Consider the following 22,863-nt stretch of genomic DNA (forward strand, 5'->3'; position numbering starts at 1 on the left):
TCCAGAACTGTTTTAAACGTATTTTAGTCCCAAAAATTCCAAGTTAGAGGCCAAAGTACACTTAAAAGTGCGATTGGAAGTTGTAAAAACGAATTCCGAATAAAATTTATTGTACTACGAAGAAAAAGCTTCCACGTGGAGTTCTAGAGTTCATTATCAAATTGTTTCGAAAATTGTCTCAAATTGATTTACGCGCTGTTAGAAAATGTTTATACCGGGGGTTTAAAAGAAAAAAAGTTGTAGTACAGACAAGCATTTTCAAAACGAGTGTTCTAAGGAACCCACGTGAATATTTAAACATGAAAAACGTCGAGTAGAAAGTTATTTCTATGTTAAGATAAGACCTCATCGAAGGCAAAGACATTGAGGAATTTGTTAAGGAAAAACCTTAAGATCCAAAGTACTTACTCATACTTTGATGGTTGCCATCGCTAAATTTCCGTAATTGCTTTTATTTTCTCAACTACCAACGCTATTCATGTCACCCCTAATCTTTAAGTTTTACTTGCAGAAGGGAGTTTTTCATCAGACAAAGAAATAGATTTATTTTCGATAGTATCATGTTCTAAACTGCATTAATTACCGGAAGTTGTGTTTTTTTTGTTATTTGGTTCATTATAGTCTATAGTATCATGTCCAAACAATATTTACAGTTAAAAATTTTCTTTTATTACGAATTGGTTTATTACAGTCGATAATATTATGTTCCAAACTACATGAATTACTGGAAATTGTGTTTTTTTGTTATTTGGTCCATTACAGTCCATAGTATCATCCTCCAAACAAACTTTCTAGTCAAACATGACCTCTTATTGCCTATCGGTTTATTACAATCGATAGTATTATGTTCCAAACCTCATTAAGTACCCGAAATTGTGTTTTTGTTATTTGGTTCATTATAGTCCATAGTATGATCCTCCAAACAAACTTTTTAGTCAAAAATGATCTTTTATTACGAATTGGTTCATTACAGTCGAGAGTATTATTTTCCAAACCACATTAAGTACCGGAAATTGTTTTTTTTGTCATTTGGATCATTACAGTACATAGTACCTTGTTCCAAAAAAAATTTTTTAATTAGAAATTCCCTTTTATTGTCGATTGGATTATTATTATGTTCCAAACTGCATTAACTGCTCAAAGTTGCATTTTATTGCCATTTGGTTCATGACAATACATAGTAACATGGTTGAAACAAAATTTTTAGACGAAATTCAGCATTTATTGTCAATTGGTTAATTACAATCATACAAAATTGTGTTTTATTCTCATTTGGTCCATTACAATCTGTAGTATCATCCTATTAACACGTAATTTTATGAAGTATTAATGTTGTCATGACTAACAGTGAAATACCCTCGACAAATCAAATATACCGAGTCATAAAATAGACGTGGTCACACGCGTGAACGTTTTTTTTTTCGATTTATTTCACACTTTGTTGATAAATTTTTAACCTAAATTTCGAATCGATCGGAATTCCAAATTGAAATAACAACAAATATAAAAAATTATTCCTATGGTATCTTTCAAACGTTATATGCGAATCACGTGACTAACTAAAAAAACGTATTTTTCGCCAAAATCATCTTCACTTTTTATAAATAATAGAAACGTCAAGAAATTTGACACATAGTCTTTTGAAAGTTGGTGCTTCATATAGATTTGACATTGACAGCGTCATCTGTCAATCATACGATTTATTATATACACTATAATCGTCAATTCTATTTAAAAGTTACTACCTTAAATATCTAAACTTCGCTACATTCGTTAAATACAAACATAACCTCAATTAACTAATAATTGATTCTTTTTTTATATTTTTATTTTGATACGTCAGCTTCAAACTGATGTACGATGTATAAGAGAAACCTTGAAATGTGGTTACCGATGACTTAAATTAATTACACTTCTCAGAAATTATATAGTAGCAGTTTTGTTAAATGAAATCTGATACGATCTCGTTGATTACCATATTTCATCAATTTTATAAATAATGAATTTATTGTTTGCTAAATATATGAACTAAACGTTACAAAAAATAATAACAAACACAGTTTTATAAACTCAATCATTTATGTGTACAAGGTTCGTTCATAAGTATTATACAACTTACATCCAATTTACCATAATTCTGTTGGTTTTGAAAACCTCTGGAACTTAAGGTTAGTTCATATCGCCTCCAGGGGACTATATCCTGAATATAACGTGGAGCTCAAGCCACCATATTGAAACTACAAGTTGTTAGTATCCATATGATCAAATCGAAATTTGTAATAATCGATTCATAGCTTTCGTTAAAACTTTATTTAAACGAAATAACCAACTGCCCTACATAAAACAAACCTTGTACATTCTTAGAACTATAAACTTCACCCGGGGATATGGGCGGAAGATCCCAAAGGGTGCACAACCGAAAAAAAAAGATAATTTTTGGAAATAAGACTAAATACCAATGATTTAACATCACGTACTATATGGAGTTTAAGTTTCTGGGCCTGGAATTTGGAAAGTGGTAAAGGGGTAAGAGCCTAAGCAACCATCGAGATTAGAGATGCGGAAATGCTAAAAACGCCCGATATTTACGTAGAGTTGTTAATTTAGTTAAAAAAAAATGTAGATCGTGATCTTGGAAGACTTATTTGGTTACAAAAAGAAAATTTCCGTCCTCAAAGTGGTTTCTCAAGATTTTTTTTCTCCCAGAGAGTCCAATTTGGGAAACAATACTCTAAATTTTGTAACTTCATTTTCAATCCAAACAGCAGTAGAAAATTCTAGATATTATTATACAATAAAACCATAGATAAATGCAAGGTCGATGTCAAGGTGATTAGATAAAGTTTTTCTATCAATTTTTTATGAAAACAAATACTAATTACGAATTATATATTTCGGGTTTCGAAATATATTTTTAAAAAACTTTATTTTTGAATATTTGAATGAATACAATTAATCTCAAGATCGAACTAATTATAAACATTAAATATCATCGAATTGTTTACAAACATCTTATTTATAATAAAATAGTGCTGATACATGTTTACGTTATTTGATACAAAAATAGAATAAATGCTGATAGATGTTTATCATATTTGATACAATGGTATTGTTTTAAAAATGTCCTTCAGGAATTCTTCGCATGTAACTCCTCCATCCCTAAGAATGAAAAATGACGGAGGTATTTTTCATCCTTTGTTTTCTTTCCTCTTCTAATTCAATGTCTTCTTTCTTCATTTCTTCTATTTTCTGTTTTCTTACAAACTTATATTTATATTTTCGAATTATCCAAAATATCATTAAAATTATACAAATTATTATTATTACAGTAAATAGTCCTATCGATACATGACTTTGTGGATTATAAATTTCGTGAATTGGTTTTATATTCTTAGCGATGTTATTAATTTCATACAATTTATTAAAATCTATATTAGTTAAATTAGGGGATTTATAAATTTGATTATTCAAAAATTTAAAGTTTAATTTCGGTAGTATTATTGATTTCCCTTTTTTAATTTGTACATTAGTTGAGAAAATTTCACTTCCTACTTGAATACTACAATTTTTTGGAATTTTTATAAGTGATGGATACATTAATTTAAAATAGCGATCTGATACACATTTAGAAATTACATCAGTTTCTAAATTTGGAATCACTAAAAGTTCATCATTCGTTACTTGTTCCAATATTGTTTCTTGAAGATTAATTTCACTAATAACACAATTTTTACCGGAATGTCCATTTAAAAGTTCAACAGTACAGTTATCTTGTAATTTGAAAGTTTCTTTACAATAATATTTTCCTTCTAATTCGGGGCATTCTTCTTTGATGAAAGTAACTTCTTTTTGACTTCTGGCCAAGTAAGGTTGCGGAGGGATAAATATTGTATGGTTTTGAATTACGGGGTATAAATGGAAAAATTCATAGGTTTTAGGTTTAAGGATTGGAACATGGGTAGCAAAAATTATTTTAGATTTGGAAAAGGTTACTTGTGAACCAAGAAAGAGATAATATGTCAAAATATTATTAAATTTTGGTATTTGTTCTTCATTATAAATGGTGCTTAAATATTTTATCATTTCTAAAATTTCTTGGCTTGATATAACTGAGCTATGAATTGTATTTAGTTTAGAAAACGTTATTGCATTCTCGATATTATCAATTAGTGTAATTAAACTCTGACAATCCAGATTAATTTGTGCAATTGTACTTTGAAATGTTATAAAATTATTTAAAGTTATTATTTTGTTTTCAATTGAAATGTGAAATTTCTCTATATTATCAAAAAGTTTCCGTTGATTATCCCATAGAGTCGTAATCGACTTGTTATAATGATCAATTAATTTTTTATGTAATGATATTTGTAAATTAACTTCGTGAATTATTTGTTTCTGATTTTGTTGTAGAACATTTATAGCGTTATTATATCTTTCTTCATCATCAGAATCTAAAGTTCCAAAAAGCCATTTATCTATTTTTCCCACTGCATTTATTAATCCTCTTTTCAATCGTAAATGTGGATAAATATTTTCTGATTTTTTATCTAAAGTGTTAATTAAAATTTCTGTTCTACTCAAAGATTGTTCAGCTAAGTTATAGTATGAAATAGGATTTGTTGCGTTCGCTTGAGATAAATTATTTCTTAGGTTATAATAATATTGTTTTAAATTATTGATTTGTTTATGAATGAATTCTAAATCTATATAGTAGATGAAAGTATGTTTAGTATGTATAAGATTATTAGTTCCTAAATTGATAGGTAATAATAAGTTATTTACATTTGTAACTGTTATGTCTTCCGTCTTGATCGTCTTGTAAAGTAATAGTAACATTAATACTATTGTCGGCTTCATTATCTGTAACAATTTTTCTGTTTTAATTTTTTGGTTTTCTAATTATATTTTTATGATATGTTCCTTTGTTTGTTTCTAGTAATATGCCAGAATCTTTTACAATTTCGGCTTTTTTGAATTTAGGTAGTTTCTTGTCTCGAAATTTTGTTTTTATGTAGGCTATGTTCTGATTTTCATAGGATAAGGGATCATTTCTATTTTCGTTTCTCTTATTAATTATTTTTTCTTTAATGTTAGCATTTCTATCTTTAATTTTTTCATATAATAATTTGGAGGTTTCTTTGTGATTTTGTATGTAATTAGATATTATTAAATGATCGTCTAAATCGAATGGATCAGGGTTATTTATATGGCCTTTAATAATTTCAAATGGCGTGAATTGCGTTACCAAATGAATTGAATTATTATATGCTAATATTGAGTGTTTTATCAATTGATCAGGAGTCAAATCGTTATTATTGTCTTTTATGCATCTAAAATGTTCGATTAAACTGGAATGAAAACGTTCAACAGGTGAATTAGAATTGCTATTTTTAGACGTAGTATAATGTAACTCAATTTTGTGTAATTTGCAAAAGTCTTGTAGGTCATTATTCTTAAATTCTGAACCACAGTCAGCTGTTATTTTATAAGGTAACCCATGATGAGTAACGTAATTTAATATGTTATCAACAACTGAAGTTCCATTCACACTTGACATTGAATAAGCTTGACCGTAAGATAAATAGAAACATTTTCTCGTTATTGTTGAATATGAAAGGTTTACTATCTTAATAACATTGATATATTAAATCAAATTTAATTGAAGGGTTTATATTATATTTATTCATTTAACACATTTCACAATTATTAATAAAGTTTTCTACATCTTCTGAACTCATAGGTTTGTTTTGATTAATTTACTTTTATCTATTTTATATTTGCGTCAATTATAAGTTTTGTGCCAATTATAATTTTCGTTAATTAGTTTTTTATCTTCTTTTGAATAGTTAAAGTTGTGAATTTCATATTGATTTATTTCAAATGGTTGAGCTTTAAGGGTTTCATTTAAAGTTATAGGTATTGTTTTAAATGATTCATTTGTGTTATACTGATTATAATTTGAATGTTTATATTATTTTCTTTTCCCATTAGTTGAATAAACAAAGTTATGAATTATATTATTAAATTTCTTATATATACTCTAATTAATAATAACTTTCTATTATTATAGTTTCTAAAAGTTTACTAATTTAATTTTTTATATTTTACTTATTTTATTTTCTATTGAATCTAAATCTTATCTATTCTTACAACATAATAGTAAAAAATAAGAAAGTTCTTTGCATAAAAATCCATTTTATAATTTCTTGAATTGCGTACCATTTCATTGAATGATAATATCTAATTTTCCAAAATAGTTCTTCAATCAAACTTTCATTTAGTATAGCATTTAATTTTCTATTGAAATATTTTAGACTTATTTCGTTATTATTTCTATCAAATTCTTTGTTAATTGTTTCATAATTAATCTCAACCTCGTCATTTTCATTATTTATTTCTCTTTTATCAATCATATTATTTTTATTTTGTATGTCCAATATATTTGTATTTAATTCAGATTTTATAATATAACATTCTTTTTCTAATATATCATTATCTATTTTTATAACATCATTTATATCTTTTTCGTCCCTTGTCATATTATTATTTATTTCATTTATTTCTCTGTTTAATTCTAGTACATTTTCTTTTACTTCAATTTCATTATCATTTTCATTCATTTTTAATTCATCTAATTCCGTATATTGTAATTCTACATTTAATTCTCCTTTTATATTATTATTCATTTGTTCTACCATTATAATATTTTCTTCTGAATTCTTTTCTGTTACATTTAATTTATCTTTTTCTTCTTTATCAAATAATTTACTAAGATCTAGTTCTACTTTTTCATTTATTTCTTTACAATGATTTAATTCTGATTCTTTTATTTTTATCAATTTTTGAATTTTTGGTGATGAATTATTAGATGTAAAATTTATTTCAATTATTTTTTCACTAGGTTTTGACTCGTTAGATTCTATAAAATTTTCAAAATATGTTAATGCATCATTAGGAGTAAAATTTATTTCTTCTGTGTTTAATTCTTTTTCCCGAGGCTCTTTCCGAAAATTTACGATTCGATTATTATCTTCGTCGGACTCAAATAAATGGTGAAAATCAATTATTTCTTCTTCTTTTTCTTCTTTATTTTTGTAATTATTATTATATAGTTCTTCGGATGTAAAATTTGGATTATTTCGTGATTTGAAATATTTGTTATTATTTGTATTATTATTATTATAATTATTATTTATATGTCTACTAGGTCTGTCAGAAAAATTTCTCGATGTCGTTGACATCGGTTCTGGTCTAGGTAAACGATTTACAGGTATTTGGTTCGGGCGAAAAACATTTTTTTTAGGACCAAATACTTGCGCATTCGTTGGGTAATTTTGTCTTCTTTGCGGTATTGGATTTACGTTTATAGGTTGACTAGGGAAATTATTGTTATTATTATTATTATATCTTTCATTATAATAGTTGTTATTATTATATCTATCATAATTATTATATCTATCATAATTATTATTATTAGGTTGTCGGTAGAAAGAATTATGATTATGTTGATTGTTTCTATTATTTCTTGATGGATTCATTTGAACATTGTTATTATTATATTTAACTTTAGGTTCGTAAAATTGACCATAAAGTTTTTCGAAATTCTCAAATTCGTCTACATAAGCCATAGCGTCTTCCAGAGAGTTAGGCTTTTTTAAGTACATATTATTACGTATAACGCCTGAACATCCAGCAATAAAAGTGTTCAAAGCTGTTTTCTCACAGTGATTAATTTGACATCTTTTATCAATCTCTCCTAGGTTTAAATTATTACTAATAATTTGTATAGTTTGACTTTTCAATAATTGCAATCTATTACCAAATGCTATTAAATTTTCATTTTTAAATGGTCGTGTTCTCGTTAATTCTTGTAAAATACAATCCAAATCGCGCCTATCTGCAAAACACTGAATCAACGCTTCTTTTAATTTAAACCATGTATTCAACTCAATTCTATTTCCCACCATTAACTCGGCTTTATCTATTAATTTTTCTTGAATACATTCTAATACGTGATTATTAATGTCTTGATCATTATAAACCGAATACGTCTCTATTAGGTTTTCACATCTATTTATAAATTTATTTAAAGTATTTTTATTTCCGTCGTAAGGTTTAATATTCTCCAACTTTAATTTGAATAAATCCCAATTTAGGGTTTTTGGGCTTGACGTTGCCATTTTTATATATTCTGGTTTATCTTTTAAGTTTAATTCACTAAATGTATTTAATAATTTATCAAAGTCGTTCATAAAATTATATATTCAAAATTATTAAATTATCTCTTCCTTATTCAAAGTTCTGATAAGGATGGATAATAAAAAGGAATCAAAATAATAGGGAAACTTGGCACTTACAGCTATCTGAAGTCCTGTCCCTCGTTGAATACGTAGATCTAGTGCTGAGGTACTGAGGTACTTAGCCGGAACTTTATCGCACTTTGCGTAAACTCGCGACCGCACTAATCCTACTGACTGCGCCAATTATATATTTCGGGTTTCGAAATATATTTTTAAAAAACTTTATTTTTGAATATTTGAATGAATACAATTAATCTCAAGATCGAACTAATTATAAACATTAAATATCATCGAATTGTTTACAAACATCTTATTTATAATAAAATAGTGCTGATACATGTTTACGTTATTTGATACAAAAATAGAATAAATGCTGATAGATGTTTATCATATTTGATACAATGGTATTGTTTTAAAAATGTCCTTCAGGAATTCTTCGCATGTAACTTACGTGAAGTTTTTTTCGTATTATGTGAAACCATATAATTAAACAAAAATGATTAATAGATACTGTATTTTTTACTCAATTCCAACCCAGTAGATTCATAAACATTTACGTATTTGAAATGCATCCTATGAAGGTATTAATTTGTATTCAACCGAGAATCGAAAATTAATCTACAGTTAGAAATCGAATTCGTGTCAATGAACTTTTAATTCCATCAATTTACGTAGATAAAACAAAATCAAAACTTGTTATTCATCAAAATGTTTTGCCAAATGCACTCAAATTAGTAAATAACCGAAGGGATGGCGTGGTTAGATCATTAAGTAAAATGTCTTGTAACAAATAATAAAAAAGCACTGAACCATCGAAATAAACAAAGTGTAGTTTGTTGTTTTCCTAGACGTGGATCAAACTGTTTCTTAACAAATAGATATTGAAACCAGTCTAGACGTATGGCATAGAATTTTGAAACCGTGCAAGTAGAAGCAACTTTTCCCACAAAAATTAATCAAATTAAAAAAATTATAGGTTAAATTAAGGACGATCTAAAAGATTGTTCTGAGGTAATTTTATTGTAAAATCAAAAGAAAAAAAGTTATAGAGCCAAAAAGGAAATGTTCGACTAAATTTTTGCACTTTTTATATCATAACTTTTTAAATTTACGATTTACGACAAAAATTCATATAAACATAACTGTAGGCAAAGCGATTTGCTACAAATTTTATTCGTACAAAATTTTCATACGATGAATATTTCTCAAGATATAACGAAAAAGTAGAATTATCATGAACTCAAGTCTTTCCTCAAACCTTCACTTTTTATATCATAATTTTTTAAATTTACGATTTACGTCAAAAAGTCATATGAACATAATTGTAGGCAATGCGATTTGCCACAAATTCTGATTCCACAAAATTTTCATACGATGAATAGTTCGCGAGTTATAGGGTGTTGCACCCCACGAGATCCTTGCTTTTTACGTACATTAGTTCGATCTATTTCTATTTCCACTTCAAATATTTCTGGCATGAAGGAAGCGCCGTTCCAAATCGATGAATCAATTGTAACTAGACGAACATGTCGTTCAGTTAATTTCGTAATTAAATAAACCAGCGGAACCATTTTAATAGCAGAGCAATGACATCGGAAATTTCGTAATTTTTTTCAATTAAAAAATGTTTAATTGAAAAAAATCTGATGAATTGCTCAATTAATATCATCCTGTATCGTAAAACATCGACCAAGTTAATATTTCTTTAGGTCGAAAGACAACACATAACCAAATCAGGCGTATATGATGGATGTTTGAATCAATTTGAATAAATAGCTAATACAATGAGTCCACAACGAATTGTATGGAGGATTTGAGGTGTAGCGCCGGTTAAAGAGGGTTACTGGTTGCCGTATCAATTTTTGTGATGAATGAATAAAAATTAGTTGAAAACCACACATTTAACGGTGGTATTTATCCGGGGGACGCGTCTGAGGTGGCTGGGATACGTGGAGAAGATGTCTTCTGATCTATAGCCGCACCAAGCCACGTATGGAGTACCTGGAGGACGGCGTCTGAGAGGAAGACCGTGGATTAGCTGGTTGGAGGCATATCTGAACCAGCTGGGGGTTCGACGTTGGAGGTACCATCATCAGGACAGAAATGATTGACAATTGATTTTTGAGAATACCCGTAGCGTCGAAAAAGAAGAAGAAAGTGATATAAAGACCAAGCTTTCGACGACCACTAGTTGCTATATAAATTTTTGTGATGAGTGAATCAAAATTAGTTAAAAACCTCACATTTAATGGTGGTATTTATCAGGGACACGCGTCTGGGGTGGCTGGGACACATGGAGAATATGCCTTCTAATCAATACCCGCATCAAGCCACGTATGGAGTAATTGGAGGACGGCGTCTTAGAGGAAGACTGTGGATTCACTGATTGGAGGCATATCTGATCCAGCTGGGGGTTCGACGTTGGAGGTACCATCCTCAGAATAGAAATGATTGACAGTTGATTGTTGAGAAAACCAGTAGCGTCGAAAAAAGAAGAAGAATGTGACATAAAGACCTCTGGTTGTTGAGGATGATCCAATATGGTTTAGAATATTTCAAATTACAAGTTTAACTTGAGACACCGAAGATTTTATAATTTATTTAAATAAAAGAGTATCAAAAGGTGGAAAATCATAAAAATAAACGGAAAAGAAATGAAAATATTTTCTTCGAAATTTAATTCTTTTCATATACCAAACTTCCTAAACAAAAGATTCGACTATTATTCAAAAAATAAAGAATACAAAGAGACCTAAAAACTAAATGCCTTTGTTAAAAGGCCTCAGACTGATTTATGTCTTCCTCGGTGAAGGATTTAATAGTCGAGACAAGAAAAAAATATATAACGCGTCTTCTTTTTTACATCGAAATGTATAATCAGGAAATATCAAAAGGTTATGAAAGAATGTCGTAAATATGTAAATTACATACTAATTTCGAAATCCGGCAACAGCGTCGTCGTGATGTAATCTCGTATGACGTAACTGTCGATTTCGTATAATGACGCACCAATTGACACCCCGTCGTTACTTTCGGATCATTTGCAAGGAATCTAATTTATCATATCGATAATTCAGGATATAGTTGACAGCTGATTTATACAGAAATCGCGGGGTGGTTTACCGACTAACGCGGAAATTCACAAAATCGATTTCGCTAACAGAAAATTCGTTTCAGCCAAACCATCGATCTCAAACTGTTATTTTATCGTATTTTGTTAATAATCCCACAATTTGGAATCGGATTTTTCTTCACCAGTACGATTCCAATCAATTTGTTTGAGAGCTAAACGCTTGGAGGGGGATGTGCAATGCTCGGTGATAAACTAGGAGCTCGTCGAATCTGGTTTTTCTCAAAATAACCTTCAACTGAAGACATCCAAAAAGACATTTTTTTATAGTCCGGGAACAGGAAATAATCTGAGGGGACTAAATCTGACGAATAGGGGTAGCAACTCTAGATCATTAATTTTGTCAACTGGGGGATTGTTTCGATGAACAAACATTTTTTGCGATAGATTTTGCTTTGATTTGTTCGCATGATATTCGTCGTGAGGCCAAATACTTTTGGAACCATCCTCGTATATGATTAATGATGTATGATATCGATACTAACTTTAAATTATATTCTGTATTACTAAAAATAATAAACAGACATAAAAAATGATAAAATTTTTACTTTTTAAACGTTTTTGTTGATTTTTGAATCGTTTTTATCGTAAATATGTCAACAATGTATTGACAATTTCATCAAATGTTTCAACACCCACACTAAATTCTTCATTTTCAATCGAAAATATTTAGTAACTGATGAATTATTCATTCAAATATTTTTTTTTCAATTAATTTCGTCCCACAACCTCAGATATATTTCTAAATTTATATGATTACCCCGATTTATAGACTATTAAATCCAGAATTTAATATTATTTCCATCTATGATAAAAAAATATCAAAAAAAAACAACATCACTAATAATATGAGGATTTTTCGGATTTTGTATTTTGTATGTACCTCGTATATCAATCATCATCAACTAGCTAAACACAGTGTCTCGAGATGGCGCTTCACCACTAAAAGTCGAATAGAGTTAATCGACGATCTGCAGTTGATTTAATCCACGTCGAAAATCTCGAACATCCCTCGTATAACAACAAGATATGTCTACGTCAACTATTAAAAACGTCAGATTTGAAATATTCAAATCAGCGTTGTCATATTTCAATCGACTTATAAAAATTTTGTAAAATTCAAGCAAACATTTAATGTGATATAACTTTTTTCAAGATCGAAATTTTAAATTATTAATCGTATTGAATAATCTCATTTTATTTAAGATTAGATCGTAAAATATTTAATTAGAGCACGCCACTGATATCCACAATCTACCGCCTATTATTACAAAGGGAAAACAACTGAATGGCAACAATGTGCACTGGTGCCAACTTAATATCCATATTCTAAACTTCTAAGCACGTTATAAGTTATGTCATGTATATATTTATATAAGTAAAACTCATTTGAAGAATGTCACGAATATTTTTATGAAAGAATCCATTTAATTTACCAAAAGTAAAGTTTTACTTTATAAAAAACAATCCGTTATAAAAAAAATACAAAAGTCGTCTGCGAAAAACTTCAATCGACCACGTACTATCTCAGTGTGTGTGTGGAGGAATGCGATGTGAAGAGATTAAGATCTTCTTCTTTTTCTTCGGCCGTTATTTACATAACAAGAAAGATCGTGAGGTTTTAAGTAAGTTAAGAAATGATTTTTTTATTAGTAAATAGTAATTATTCATATTGATTTGTTTGATATACTTCAAACAACAAATATAGAACGTCATATTTTAATTTTTGCTCTCAAACTTAAACTACAATGCGCGTAGGAATTTACGTCTTCTACTTTTCGAGTGTTAGACAGTTTGCTTTAAGCTGGTACTACACGATGCGTCTAAAGCTTGTACCACACATCACATGTCATCACATTTTGTCATAAATCCATAGATACACTATTATTTTTTTATACGATCATTAAATAAATAATTTTGTCCTCATGTAAATGTAAAAATATTTTTAATAGTATCGACCCTCGTCTAACCAATCCCCTAATCAAAATAAAAATTTAAAACGACGTTAATAGTATTAAAGAAAGGAAAAAAAAACAGATAGTCGTTTATAAAAAGCGAGCAGACAGTGTTAGTACTTGATTAGACATCAAGTTTTTTTTCGTTATTGTGGGGGTGAATCATCACCACACCTTTTTTATTCTAGGGTAACGAATATGATATTTACGTAGTGAGTAATAAATTTTTTACTATACAAGGTAACCAACTAATGTATTGGGAATCGTCCTGGATATATTAAAGCCTTATTACAAGGTTTAGTATGTCGTAAACAACAACACGGTCACCGTTACTTTTAGAAATTATGTACCAAACGACATTTTATTGCTATTTTAACAAATGCGTTGTTTCTTCTTTTTTTTATGTTGACATATATTATGAGAAATTAGACGTCAAATGTCAAATTTCATCATAACTTTTTCCATGTACAACGTTGGTAAATTATTATTAATGATTTTTCAAAAGTTTCGTAAGCTTCCAAACTTCGATTTAAGACAACCATTAAACTGTTTCATACACAAAATAAATATGTCGTAATAGATTAAAAGTAAATGCGGTTTTTCGAGATTCTTTACTTTGTGGCCATTAAAAGATTTTTAAAGTTTTAGAAACTTGGTGAACGTTACGAAAATTTAGTGTAAGTAAAGTCCATTCATCAGTTAAAAGTTTCATTCGATCGCTTTTAACCACTTATTCGTTTGTCTAACACAAAGTGAGAATCTCTTGACGCATGCGCAAATATATTTCATATCAACAAAACGTTGTTGCCAACTTGTAATTTACTATACAAAACAGTCTGCTGATTACATCATACGAAATTACGATTTCTTTTTATGTGTCAATAAAACAAAATGTCGGGAAATTCGAAATTTTTCGCTTTGGGACGATGGTATTGTGGTGTTTCCGTTATACGCTTTGTTTTCGTTTCGAATAATAACGAGGGAAATTGTTCCAATTTCAGAATTAAATGTCAAGACAGCTTGTAAAAATTGCAATTTGAGAGATAGTTGAAATTCCGTGCGATATTCCGAGGATAAACGTGTAATTTACCATGGGATGTAGAAAACAATTAATGGAGGTTATATTTAATAAAGAGCAATTTTTACACCCATCGTTTCAGTAATGGTTCAAATTAAATTGCATCAATTTTATTACAGATGGTCAAGAGGGGACCGGCCATTTTTACCATAAAAGTTATAAATGAAAATTTTAAATACAGATATTACAGTGTACGTAGTTTGTCACCATCTCATAACAAAAAAATTGTTTCATAGAAACATGTAAACATCGCGGTGTTGCCAGATGTAATTTGATTACTTGCTTCACGAATTTTGTTTGTCAGACTTTCCATGTTGTCTAACGTAATTTTTTTGTAAAACAGGGCAATTCCCTTAGTCGATTGGAATTACGATATTGCCAGATGTCATTTGACACCATTTCTAACAAAATTTTACTTGAAAACGATTTAAAAACACACTGCAATGTTGCCAATGTTTTCTTCAATTATGAGGACATTAATCGTTTCCCAATAACATACAATAATTGCGGCGTTGCCAAACAAAATTTCATACCATATAAAAAGAAATTTCACGATATAGATACTTTACGAAAATGTAGGAAACTCACAGTGTTGCCAAACGTAGTTTTTTCTTCAATTATGAAGAAATTTGTCTTTTCTTACGAGCATACTATGATTGCGGTGTTGCCAAACGTAGTTTGTATTCGATTATGAAGAAATTACTCGTTTCCCAAGAATATACAATGATTGCGGCGTTGCCAAACAAAATTTCATACCATATGAAAAGAAATTTCACGATATAGATACTTTACGAAAATTTAGGAAACTCACAGAGTTGCCAAACGTAGTTTTTCCTTCAATTATGAAGAAATTTGTCTTTTCTTACGAGCATACTATGCTTGCGGTGTTGCCAATTGCAGTTTTTCATCAATGATGAAGAAATTATTCGTTTCCCAAGAACATACAATGAATGAGATGTTGTTTAGTTGTATTACTGAACGAGAAATTTCGTATTTTACTTGAATCCGGGATAAATTACCGCAATATTTAAAACTCAATCACTAGTTTGGAATATAGAGATTGCGACGTTGTCAAATACACTATTTGTCTTTGATTTAGGGAAATTTAACATAATAATTAAAAATCTTGCTGATTAAGTTGAAATTTTCAAATTTAGCTAAATTCGATTCTGTATTAACCCAAATCATCGACGATCAATCATTTAGGACAGTTTTAACCAGATAATTAGGATTTATCTTCGCCATCGGCCCACACGTGACTTGTTGAAAATTTCTTTTGATTTTTCAATTAAATTTGATCAAAACCGACACAGAAATAATTGCGAAATGATTGATGATATCCGGATCATGATCGCGAAATTTACTTAACGAAATGATTAGATGCAATGATTTTCGTTCAAATTACAACAAAATAATTTAATAAGTAAAAATTAATAATAATCATAAATTAATTGAAGATCCATCTCGAAATCCAGTTGAAAAGGCATCCAAGATCGAGAGATCATTCGAATTAGTTGGACAAACAAAAAATAAAAAAAATAAGAATTCAATCGTATAATCAATTCAAAATATTGAACTGATCACTGGTTATGGTATTATTGGTAGAAAACTTCGAAAAATGGGTCATCAAAAGGTCATTCCTTCCTCCAGGTTGTTTCTCGAAGATGTTGTCTTCATTTTGATTCCTCCAAGTTTTTCAACGTTAGTTAGTTAGTTTTTTGCATCTAGTAGCTAGCAAGGTATAATATTTTGATTTAGTCTATTTGAAGCGACTATTTTTCTTTCTCGTTCAACTTAAAGGCTATTTAAAGCTTTGGAGTCTTTACCATGGGGGAAAAACGACTTTCAAACATCCATTTTGACATTGACAAACAGTAGGACTTCGAAGCTATAGTAAACCTTCAAAAATATGGTAAAAAACTATTCCACAAGATACAAAATGATTACAACGTTGATTTAATAAATAATCTATCAAACCAGCCACTAAAAATCAAAAATTGAAGAAGATTTTAACCAGAAGATCATTCACCAATAGTTCCTGACACAATTTAGTGACAATTCACTTATAGAATGGATCGCAAGATGTTAACAAAAGAAAAAATTCGTTATTTCTACGGAACTTGGTGCTAAAAAAACCAAAATAAGATTTTTCGTTGTTTGTTTCTATAATTTCATTAATATTTTTATCAGTATTAAAACCAAATCGTGTCACACAGTGTAAATACCTCATGGGATCTGTTTTTTGTCTAATATTGTCGTCAAATTAATTGAATTTCCACTGGGACAAGAAATTTTCACGAAAATTAATTGTTTTTATAATAGAATCATCGTTTTCGTTGTCATCTTTATCAGTATATCAATTTTGGTATTAAACGAATAATTTTAAATGAAAATCTAAAGGAATTATAACAAAAATTGACATAAACTAACCTAGAATGTTAAACGTTCGAAAAAAGTACTTAGACTGTACCCTGTATAACAAAATACATCTATTTAGGATATATTTCAAGTTTGAAGACCCCAATTTGTTTAATATTAGTTTGGCAGCTATAAATAGTGAAGTTGAACTAGATTTTACTCTAGGTGCGTTTGATTAGCAGTGTTTCGACGAGACTGTACGATTTGCGAAGATCAGCAGCGCAGTGGTCGATCAAACGAGGTTACTACTCAAGAAATGTTGAGGATAATCCATCGAAATGATCGTCAACTGAAGATGCGTCAACTAGAAGACATGATAAAGCTTTTCGCGAGGTTGGTACTGCTTTTGCACACAAGGGAACAAAAACAAACGTCGTGGAGATCAAAGCTTCTAAAGGAGATAAAAAAATGTTGTTCCATCAAAATAAACCCCTAGTTAACACAACTGTAATTACAGGAGTAAAAATCAATGATCTAGAGTTTGAATTGCCATCCTATACGACAGATTTAGTCCAATCAGATTATTTCTTGTTACCAGATTTGAAATAATGAATCGGTGGTTGAAGATTTTGGATATTTTGACGAACTTGACGATTTTTATTATAAAAATTTATTGAAAATCGCTGGGAAAATTGTATGGGGTTAAAAGTAGATTGAAATATTTTTTTTTTCGAAATTTTTGTGTTTTCTTTGTTGGTTCAAGTACAACGGTAATTTTCTCTTCAAGATTTGTTTTTCGAAAAATATAATTAGTTTAAAAAATGGTTTCGAAAAATCGAATGTTTTAAATGGAAATCTTATTAAAAAATTCGTATTTAATTATTTAATTACGTCTTACCTTCAATAATAAATGTATTGGAGGACTAATCGGAGGAGTTTTTTTCTTCTCTTGGTGGCACAAACAAGATTTTATCCACGGCATTTTATTATTTATATAATAATATTAAAAAGAACGTCATGACATTAGTATCAAATATAAATGAAAAATAATTAAAAACGAAGATGAATTGATGTCGTTTATTTGAAAAATCGAAACACGTGATTATATATTAAAATTAGTAGACGAACCGACATCATTGTTTAGCTTCAGCTTTATCGGTGGACCCAGCGCGACTGAGCAACGGCCGATTCGATGCCTTCGGAATAGTCAAAAGCTCGCAGCGATCCGGAAGCTTCGGAAACGTATTTCAGGGCCCCGGTTCGAATACGAGGTGGAAATATTGCACTAGATGCACATCTCGATTGAATTCCCAAACAACTAAATATATATTAACGTCCAAAGCTTTCGAATTTTAATTGTGGACAGTTTTTTTTACGTATGTCAAGCGTAAACTTTTTAAATCTCGTTATATCTAAAATATTTTTAAAACTAGCACTAAATACATTGAAATATGCACTAACTTTCACTGTACTATATATATGATGTCAAATTATTTCGACGAGACGCGTTTCGACGAGACTGAAGACTGTTTACAAGACGAATACACCAACAATCATGATTATACTGGTTGACGCGCTTTTCGACGAGACTGAAGACTGTTTACAGCACCACCACACCGACACTCATAATTACAGTATTTGACGTGCGTTTCGACGAGACTGAAGACTGTTTACACTACCAATACAACAACACTAACGATTACAGTGTATGGCGCGTGTTTCTATAACCAAATTATCGTCTTCAGAGTCTAAAAGTGAACTAAGCTTACGATCTAACACACGCGAACATCCGCCATTTCATGCTGAATGTGTGTTTTGTGTGCAGGAACGCTTTAATGTTCAACTAAGTTGAAATTTCTGGAACCGTTGGCGATATTCATACTGTATACAGTGATAGTGTAGTGGTGGTGTAAACAGTCTTCAGTCTCGTCGAAACTCGCATCAGACAGTATAATCGTGAGTTTTAGTGTATTAGTGGAGTAAACAATCTTCAGTCTCGTTGAAACGCGCGTCAAACAATATAATCGTGATTGTTGGTGTATTGGTGGTGTAAACAGTCTTCAGTCTCGTCGAAATGCGTCTCGAATAGTATAATCGTGATTGTTGGTGTATTGGTGGTATAAACAATCTTCAGTCTCGTTGAAACGCGCGTCAAACAATATAATCGTGATTTTTGGTGTAAACAGTCTTCAGTCTCGTCGAAATGCGTCTCGAATAGTATAATCGTGATTGTTGGTATATTGGTGGTATAAACAGTCTTCAGTCTCGTCGAAATTCGATTCAGACAGTATAATCGTGAGCTTTGGTATATTGGTGGTGTAAACAGTCTTCAGTCTCGTCGAAACGCGCGTCAGAGAATATAATCTGATTGTTGGTGTATTGGTGGTATAAACAGTCTTCAGTATCGTCGAAACGCGCGTCATACACTCTAATTTTGAGTATTGGTGTAAACAGTGTGTTCAGTATGAATTACACTTATTCCTATCCAACGACGTTGTAGATAATTCCGATTTTTAAGGTTCCAAAAACGCTGTAAACTATAAAACTTTCTTAGAAATATAAAATAAGGTACAACATAATGTAAACAGCTTAAAAAAAACAGTACAAAGAAATTGCTTTCGTATAACCAGCGCATTCACCAAATTTTAGCATAGATTTACATGGAAAAATTCGTTTCGTTATTATTGAATGTCTATGTATCGAAGTATTTTAATTCATTTAGGATACAAGATCGTATTCTGAGCGCTCCTACGATTAGAGTGAATAATTACTTTTGGCGTTTTTCTACACTCTAAATCTATTTCAAATTAATAACAATAAACTATCATTGTGTTTTATTTTGTTTTTTTTTAATAATTGTTTAATATTTAGATTAATCACAATTTTTTCAGTTTATTTCTATAATGTGTTGTTTGTTGTACAAAAATACGTGTGGAAGTTGAAAAATAACTTTATTTTCACAATACAAGATGTAATTTTTCGAATAAAAATCGAAGATAATTCGATTTTCTATAATTTTCGGTCATTATAGATGAAATTGAAACGTCTTAAGATGATTTTTCTTAATTAATACTAATTAGTGCAGTTGATTCGTTTTGTTTTGACGCTACGGTCTACTAGATCTCTGTGTGTGAGATTTTTTTTCTCGGAATGAAGGTCGCAGCTTTACTAAAGATAAAAAAGGTCAAATTAGATCAGGATGAAAACGCCGCTTAGAAATTGTTTATTTATATTTTCTTTTTATTGTTTTCTCTCATATAAACCGAATAATTTTAAGAAATAAAACCGATATTATATTCTCACGGAATTAATATATTGTACACACATATTGCAAAAACCGTAAACGAATTATTATTTAGATACGTTAAAATCTACAGAAATCGGGATAAGTCAAGCAACGCTCATAAGTCCGGCAACGCTGTCGTAAATGATTAAAACAAAACACGTTCGTACTTCAGACAGTTGGGTCTGTGTCTGTGTCTCAGAAATTCTTAAAAACGGGCTCTGTTGACGACGCGTCGCGTCTTGGACGATCGCTTGTAATTCACTCTTCAATAATTTTATATTCTCGCAGCTTAAAAGCTTTCTGAAGTACATTTCTATCAATAAAAACTTTGAAGTTGCAATTTATTTTTGATCTGCGTGGAATGTACGTCAAATGACACACGACTGCGATGTTTTTGACTGTTGAAAAACTTTTTTTTTAATTGGATTATCTTTAACAAGCCCCGAAACTATGATTTTGATATTATATATAACCAGAAATTCCTAAAAACGGGATCTGTTGACGACGCGTCGCATTCTTTACGATCAGTATCTGTAATTGCTAACGAAAATATGGAAATAATTGCGCTGGCGTGCATCCGAGCTTAGGATGATCCGAAATTCCAAAATTTCATTTTGCGATCGAATGAAACAACCTTAAAGATGAATTGATATAACTTCTTGTAGTGGAAAGCATGTTTGTTCTGAGGAAACGTCTCAGAAATTCCTGAAAACGGGCTCTCTTGCCGATGCGCAAAAAATATGGGAACAGTATTTAGGAATAAGTCAAAAAGTTTTCTTTTTATCGAAAAATCATGTAAAAAAACAGATTCATCATTTAATGACCTTAATAAACCTTATAATAAGGTCTAAATTACAACCCGTTGATAAAATGTTTCAAATATTAATTTTGGGGTTAACTTTACTCGACATTTTGAATATTTTAAAATTTTTGTATCTTTAAAATTAAAGAAGATATGGCGGTTCAAAGTTCATTTTCGATTATTAATCGATAATTCACTTTCGATTAATAAAACTAATGCCGTTTTTATACCTTTCAACTATTCCAAAAAGTTAGGGGTTGGAATATTTCGATATAATATTAAATCCATTGTAATTTCCTAAAAAATTCTTGCACATTTTAGGGTTGGTTAACGTATTTATTGAAATTTTATATTACGAACTAAATATTTTGAACCCAGTACAAATTATCTTTTTTTATTATTGTTAATAGGTAGGAAAAAAACGTTTTTATTATTTTTTGATATATAATTTATAATCTGAGGGTTGATTTATAAGTGTTGAAACGTTTTAACTAACAATAAATTCATTTAAATAATAAGAATTTGATAAGACGTAATTTCAAGATATAAAAACATCATTCTATAAACTTATTTTAGAATTTACTCATTTTTAGGGATGATTTAAAGGTATAGGGTTGATTTAGAAGAAAATTATGACATATGTCACTCTTAAATAGGTATTTATAGAAATCATCTATCTCCAGAACTTTCGTTATCTATTCGTCTATCTCGAAACTTATGTAGCAACCCTCGTAATATTAACCTACGATATTTTCAATTTATTTTTCTTATGACCCACAGCGTATATTATCATTAAATTCTTGTTTTTTACAACGTATTCCGTCCAGATCGCTAATTTTCTACTATATATGTTTACCGGCCCCTGAGGAGTATCATCAACAGATTAGAAACGTACAATTTTATTTGTTACTGGACGGTGCTTAAGTACACGGGATCGCTACCTTGAAAAATTATTTGTCTTAAGGACGTTTTATAAATAAAGGTAAACGGTTTTTACATTAGTTCCATTATCATATTAAAACTTTGAATTATAAATCTAATAATTAAATTTATGTATAATTGAAACAAATAAACTGTTCAAATAACCAATTGTGTATCTAGTTTCATCCAGTTTTTACGATTTGGCCTTTTACTGAGTAAGTAAAAATGACAGTTGACTTACGTCGAAATGACGGCCGTGGGGTAAACAAATATTTCTCTTGTACAAATTTTTTCTTTTCGATTGTTTTGTGTTTTATTTTTGATTTAACGTTAAGAAGATTTCCAGATAAGTTAAAATAAAACTAATACAGACGTAATTAAATATTTTTGTAGTATTTTTAATTAATCTTTCAAGCAAATAAAAAATTTATAAAGTGATTACGCAGCTGGAATTATCGTTTAACTAAAACACATTTCCGAGAAGAAAATACGCATTTCTTCAAGTAATTTATTTTTCAGAATAAATTTCATACAAAAACTGTATACAATAAGGTCTAAAATCCAATAAATAACTTAAGAAACTTATAACCAAACTTTTTGTTCAACCTACGGCGGATATTATTGATTTATTAGTTGATTTTGATAATAAGTTATATTGTTGAATACACTGCACAATAGGAAACTACGAGGAAGGTTCCAAAGTACCTATTCTGAACTACAGATGGCGGGATTGGAGTTTGAAAACGTTTCCATGTTTAATATTTATTTCAATCATCAATAGTGAATTTGAAGCAAAATTATATTCAATACTTTCATACAGAAAGCGTTCTTATTTTAAAATAACTTGAGATTGTAGGGATTCGATCTTATTGAAACTTCTATTTCAAGTGGTTTCAATTCGATTAATAACACTTAAACCAGACGGGATCTCAATTATAATAAATAAAAATAAAATTTGAAAGGGGAGGCTAAAAATAAACATAAGAGGTTCAAATCAAAATCATATTAATTTAATTTATATACGGTACAAACA

The 22,863-nt window shown here is 29.6% G+C and overlaps 1 protein-coding gene and 1 long non-coding RNA gene across 14 annotated transcripts in view; one reads left to right on the plus strand and one right to left on the minus strand.

Moving 5' to 3' along the window:
• The window catches only part of LOC130891374 (tensin-1), a 115,464-nt gene extending 97,237 nt beyond the window's left edge, over positions 1 to 18,227 (minus strand). For 11 of the 13 annotated variants that reach the window (XM_057796064.1, XM_057796066.1, XM_057796063.1 and 8 more), the window contains exon 1: positions 17,720 to 17,996. In XM_057796064.1, the coding sequence (XP_057652047.1) occupies positions 17,720 to 17,803 (84 nt within the window). In that variant the 5' untranslated portion in view covers positions 17,804 to 17,996. Of the gene's footprint in view, positions 1 to 17,719 lie in introns of all 13 variants that reach the window. The other 2 variants (XM_057796056.1, XM_057796044.1) reach the window with 2 other exon arrangements.
• LOC130891378 (uncharacterized) overlaps positions 1 to 22,863 on the plus strand; it is a 65,889-nt gene that overhangs the window by 28,224 nt on the left and 14,802 nt on the right. The gene's annotated exons all lie outside the window — the stretch shown is intronic.

Source organism: Diorhabda carinulata, chromosome 3 (assembly GCF_026250575.1).
Source record: "Diorhabda carinulata isolate Delta chromosome 3, icDioCari1.1, whole genome shotgun sequence".
In the NCBI taxonomy this organism is placed as follows: Eukaryota; Metazoa; Arthropoda; class Insecta; order Coleoptera; family Chrysomelidae; genus Diorhabda; species Diorhabda carinulata.